Source organism: Gekko japonicus, unplaced genomic scaffold, assembly GCF_001447785.1.
Source record: "Gekko japonicus isolate JY-2015 unplaced genomic scaffold, Gekko_japonicus_V1.1 scaffold469, whole genome shotgun sequence".
Classification (NCBI taxonomy): domain Eukaryota; kingdom Metazoa; phylum Chordata; class Lepidosauria; order Squamata; family Gekkonidae; genus Gekko; species Gekko japonicus.
In genome coordinates this window covers 1011134-1016412 of record NW_015173138.1, presented here as the reverse complement: position 1 = coordinate 1016412, position 5279 = coordinate 1011134, and the positions used below count along the sequence as shown (strand labels likewise).

General features: G+C 45.4%; 1 protein-coding gene across 1 annotated transcript in view; it reads left to right on the top strand.

Annotated features, from left to right (window-relative positions):
* Positions 1–4139, top strand: part of CERS6 (ceramide synthase 6) — a 47819-nt gene extending 43680 nt beyond the window's left edge. The window contains exon 8 of the mRNA XM_015422247.1: positions 3900–4139. Within this exon, the coding sequence (XP_015277733.1) occupies positions 3900–4058 (159 nt within the window). The 3' untranslated portion in view covers positions 4059–4139. The remainder of the gene's footprint in view (positions 1–3899) is intronic.
* Positions 4140–5279: the final 1140 nt, after the last annotated feature.

Here is a 5279-nt window from a genome sequence, read left to right as displayed (position 1 = left end):
CCTTTTCTTTCTTTCTTTCTTTCTTTCTTTCTTTCTTTCTTTCTTTCTTTCTTTCTTTCTTTCTTTCTTTCTTTCTTTCTTTCTTTCTTTCTATATTTGTATCCCGCCCTCCCAACGGCTCAGGGCGGCTAACATACGGCAAAGCCGGGTTGAATAGATAAAATACAATAAAACAAAACAGCATTAAAACAACCACAATAAAACCCATACAATATTTAAGGTGCTCTGATGTCTTCTTATGTGTAAATCACCCAAGATGGGAACAATGATCCCAATTCGGTGGCCAGCTGTCTCAATAGCACAGTCTCCAGCAGCGCTGTTCTACACGCTTCTGCCAGGCGATGCTTGCCCCCCATAATAGGGGCAGGCGATGGAGCAATACTACGGTGGTGGAATAGTGGTGGCGGCAGCTCCTACTCAAAAGCCTGGCGGAAGAGCTCGGTCTTGCAGGCCCTGCGGAACTGCACAAGGTCCCGCAGGGCCCGGATCTCCTCTGGGAGCTCGTTCCACCAGGTAGGAGCTGCCACCGAAATCGCCCTGGCCCTAGTAGGGGCAAACTTAACATCTCGGGGGCCTGGGACTTCCAGGAGGTGGAGACTCCCCGATCGTAGTGCTCTTGAGGGAACATACATTTTGTTGTACAGATGCCAATGTATAATGAGATATTTTTTAAAAGGGAAGGGGAGTGATACTGCTCTGAAATTTGAAAGCATAAATAGACTGCCTAAATTAATGAATGAAACCTCAAACAGTCTCGGAACAGACATACAGCTAGATCCTGAAAGCCCTTTAGAGCTAGAATTTGTCCAGCGCCAAGCATCATCACACACTTCAAACTCACACACCTGTCATTTCATTCACCCCTCAGTATAGCCCCCCAAGACTAATCAATCAGCCTTGTTTGAAGTTCCTCCTTTTTCAATTCAGCACCTCTCCTTTGTGAACTGGTTGCCAGCCACCGTGCCAAATGCCAGTTAAGGGATATTCTGGATATTCTCAGTGCTGCCTTAGTTTGTCCAGGCTCACCGGTTAAAATCCCCCTTCCCTATTGTGTGCCTCCTTCTCCTTCACTCAAGACTGTCCCTTCCATATCAAATTCCAAAAGAGTCTTCCTGTTCAGTGTATGCAGATTTCTCCTGATAGCATTCAAGTGAAACCTTACTCCTAGTAGAATTAACATCCTCAGGAATCTTCACCTTTTTTTACTATTACTACCACCTACCAGAGAGCTTCCAGTTGGAATTACTGTCTGCTGATCTCAGTCTATTTTTTTTATTTATTTGCATAATTTATACTTTACTTTTATCCCCATTGGGAACCCAGAGTGGCTTACATTGTTCTCCTTTCCTCTGCTTTGTCCTGACAACAACCCTTTGAGGTGGGTTAGGCTGAGAGTGTGGTCATGTGCACACAAGTTCAGTGCTGTTATGAAGTATGCCCCTCCCCCCCCGTGTCCCCAGAGCATCATGGTACAGTCATACAAATCCTGGAGTTTCCTCAGCTTTTCCTCGATCTTTCTGAAACCTACTTTCCTGCAAAGTTTTGAGAAAGATCACAGTAAAGCCTGGATGGCTGCAATGTTGGTGGGGTGGGTAGGAAAGTTCAGATTATTTTCCCCCTCCCCTTTTTTTTTTTTTTTTTTTGCTTTATCATCCTATTTTATTAGATATTTCCAAAAATAAAGGAAGGGGAGGATTCCAAAAAGGAAAGAGTTGCATACAAGAACGTTTTATTTTGTCTGCACGGTTCAATACTGGAAGAGGGAAGCCACTCGGCTCCGGCTTCAGAGAGTCTCTTTTTCCAACTTTTGGGAAAGGGGGGAGCCTGAGGTCCATTCGAACAAGGGGGGGGGGGGGAATTCTCTTAAATAAAATGGTGTTTAGAAATAACCCAGGAGGGGAAAAAAGGGCAGGAGAAGGGGACGACACACTTGAGGCAGCTCAATCCAAAATGGATCAGCCAGGACTTGAGTCATTCACTTGCAGGCGGTTCACTCAACGTGACAGAGGCAGGCTGGAGAACCCCGGCCTGAAGAGACGAAACAACGCGGGGAGCGCCAAAGCGAGAAAGCGGGCTTGGCGAGCGGGGAGGCTTCCGATTCACAGAACGGGAACGAGAGATTCACGGAGAGGCGGGAGAAGAAATGCAACGGGGGGAGGAAAGGATCGGATGCGAGCGGAGAAAAGAGTCTATTTTCCCACTCACCTGGCAGTCATTACCCCTGATTCTGTCTCCGAAGCAGTCATTTTCTCCCTTATCCACCAGGGGGCTTTTTAAAACCTGCAGTTGAATGTTGTTATCTTGATACAACATTATAATAATGTATGTACCGGGTTCTCTGAATTCCAAGCTTTCATTTTTTTTAAAGTAAATCTTTAGCCCTTTTCATTGCAGAGATATATGGGGGGAAATGTATATCCTCAACAAAAGGGACTGTCAACTTTTTTAAAAAAATGAATGCCTTCTATTCAGAAAATCTGATACATTATTATACTGTTATGATGATACAACATGATTCCACTGATGATTTAAAAAAACTGAAAAATGCCCAGTGTCCTGGGGGAGAATGGATGGCCTCTACTGAGGGACTGGGGCAAGGAAACGGTGAAACCTGCCATGTGGAAGCCCCATTGCCACTGCACTGTATTGGCAGCTGCAGCAGCAACGGGGAAACCATGCCTGCCTGCCTCCATATGGAAATTGACTGTGTGGCTGGGCCAATGTCACCCAGCAAGCTTCCATGACAAAGTCGGGATTTGAACCTGGATCCTAGACTACACTTCCTCACGCTGGTTCTCAGTCTAGTGCCTTGGGGATTGCCAAATACCTCCTTGTTTACTGGCCCAGTTGAAAAAGAAATGGAAATAAAGGAGAGAAGCAGAAGACATGCATGCAACCATCGTTGTGTCTTCCCTCCCTCCTTCCCTCCTCCTCCTCCTCCTTGTCTTCTTCTTCTACTTCTGTGGCTCCTATTGTTCCATTTCTCCTCCTTGTGGATACAGAGGTGGGACGAAAGAGGAGGAAGTGTGAGATTGCAGTAGCTAATGGGTGACCTAACTCTTTTCTGCCAAGCCGTACCAGTTGAATGTGCGAGTGGGGGCTTCAAGGAGATGGCAGGGACTGATAAGGGGAGTTCTGAAAGGGGCTTGGGCTTGGACTAGGAGGAGCTGGTACCGGCATGGGCGGAGAGAGATGGTTCAGAAGCTGAAGAGGGAGGGTTTTGTTTTGTTTGTTTTTAATGTGGAAGTGGTTGAGATAAAAATTGCTTGCTATTGATATCAGGAGAGGTAAGGCCAATAAGGAATGGAAAGAAGAGGGAAAGGGTACCACCAGCAAATGAGCTTGTATCGGGAATGGAATGTATCGGGAACCCGGGGGGGGGGGGATGTATCAGGGGGCAAATCAGATGTAATAGCTGGCCACATTTTTATTGAACAGTCAGTCCTGTTGTGGTATAAAGTTGTGGGGACAGATTAATTTTAACATTAAGCAAGACTTGTGGATGAGGGGAACGAGCCCATTTCCTCCTTCCCGGTCGACTGTGACGGCACTTTGTTACCTAATCTCACTCACCCACCCCCGCCCCAAATCCAGCTCCAACATTGACATGGGTTGGCCTCAGGGAACTGAAAGGTAAGGGGGGGAGGGCTAGTTGCCTTCTGTGCCTTTGGGTGCTGTAATGCTGCCTTCTTATCTACAACACCCACCATACACCCACATACACACTTTACAGACACATGGAAAAAGTTCTTAGTCCAGGACAGAGGAACGTAAAGACTCTAAAAACTTTGTGGTTCTTAGCATCAGCGATGTAGGTTAAGCGAGGAGGATGGTCCATCTTGTTTCTCTCATGCAACAGCCTCCAGTGTGCTTTCCCCTTCTTCTTCCCTGTTTTGCAGGCAAGAGATGACCGCAGCGACATTGAGTCGAGCTCAGATGAAGAAACCTCACCTCCTCATTCAAAGATCTCCCATAGCTCTGCCACGACCAATGGGACCAGTGGAACGAATGGGACAAACGGCTACCTCACCGGTGGCAGTTCTGTGGAGGAACACTAATTTCCCTGGATTAAGCACTGATAACATGAACAAAATGAACTGTTTGTTACAGGAAGTAAATAAGTTATGAATGGGTTTCGCCCCCCCCCTTCCTTATTCTTTCTCTTGATATCAGAAAAAAACAACACTTAATATATTTAAATTATTCTGATAGTGCACTATGTATTTCCTGTTTGTGAATGACAGCGCCACACCATTCTCTGTATGTAGGCATGCTGTATTCGTATATAATGACCAGATGGGAGCAGTATTTTCTTCTGTAGTCACTGACTATTATTTTTTATAGATAGATATTTTATTTTATTGGGGGGGGGGTTGACTTGCAGGTGAAAGGGAACTTCCTGGATAATTTTCTTTTGATCTTCATCCAAGCTGGAGATGGCCAGGTAGAGGTATGTCTTCTTCCCATGATCGGTCAGTCTGGCCCAACACTTGAGGCATCTGCTTGAATTTCACTCCCACCAAAAGTTCCTCCTTCAGTTTTCAGACTTCTTTGCCATTTTTTTGTACTGAAGGATGCTGGGTTTTGAGATTGCCACAGTACAATCACAGTGGGTGGTCGCCATCCCCCTGCCCCCTGTATGAGGACCTTGAAATGATGTGTTCGTGTTTAAGTAGCCTCTAGTGGGGGGTCAGTTTAATGGTTCAGACTAAACTGTAGTTACTTTAGGATGGGATTTTAGCATTATTTTAAGCTCCAAAACTGGTAGTGAATTAGAATGGAAGAGACTTCACTGTTTGTGCAAACGCCCAAGCTACATTTACGTCAAGTTACAATGACCTTCTCTTGCAAAAGAGTCCCATCTTGCCAAAAATTTTAAATCTCTCAACATTATTGTTGTAAAGCTTTCATACTGAGGTGCTTTTTCAGGGGCGGGGTGAGCATTTACGAAGGCCTAAAACCGTGACACTCCCCCCTCCCCCCAGTTACACTTGATACTTAGAGAATTAGCAATAGGGTAAAGGAGACAGCAAAAAAAAATTGTTAGAAATAACATGGATCAGAGGCACAGAGTATTAGAACTTAAAATCTGTTGAGGCAGAGTATCAAAGAGAAATTAGAATGTGTTCATTTTCACCAACTGCAGAGGCATGGGTACCGCTAGCTTTGGACTGTACCAGTTCAAAGAGGGGAGCTGTGTCACATGACGGAATGCTGTTCGATACAAAACAATTCCCTGTATGAAGAACACAAGCATGTTAGGAGCAGCATTCCAGGCT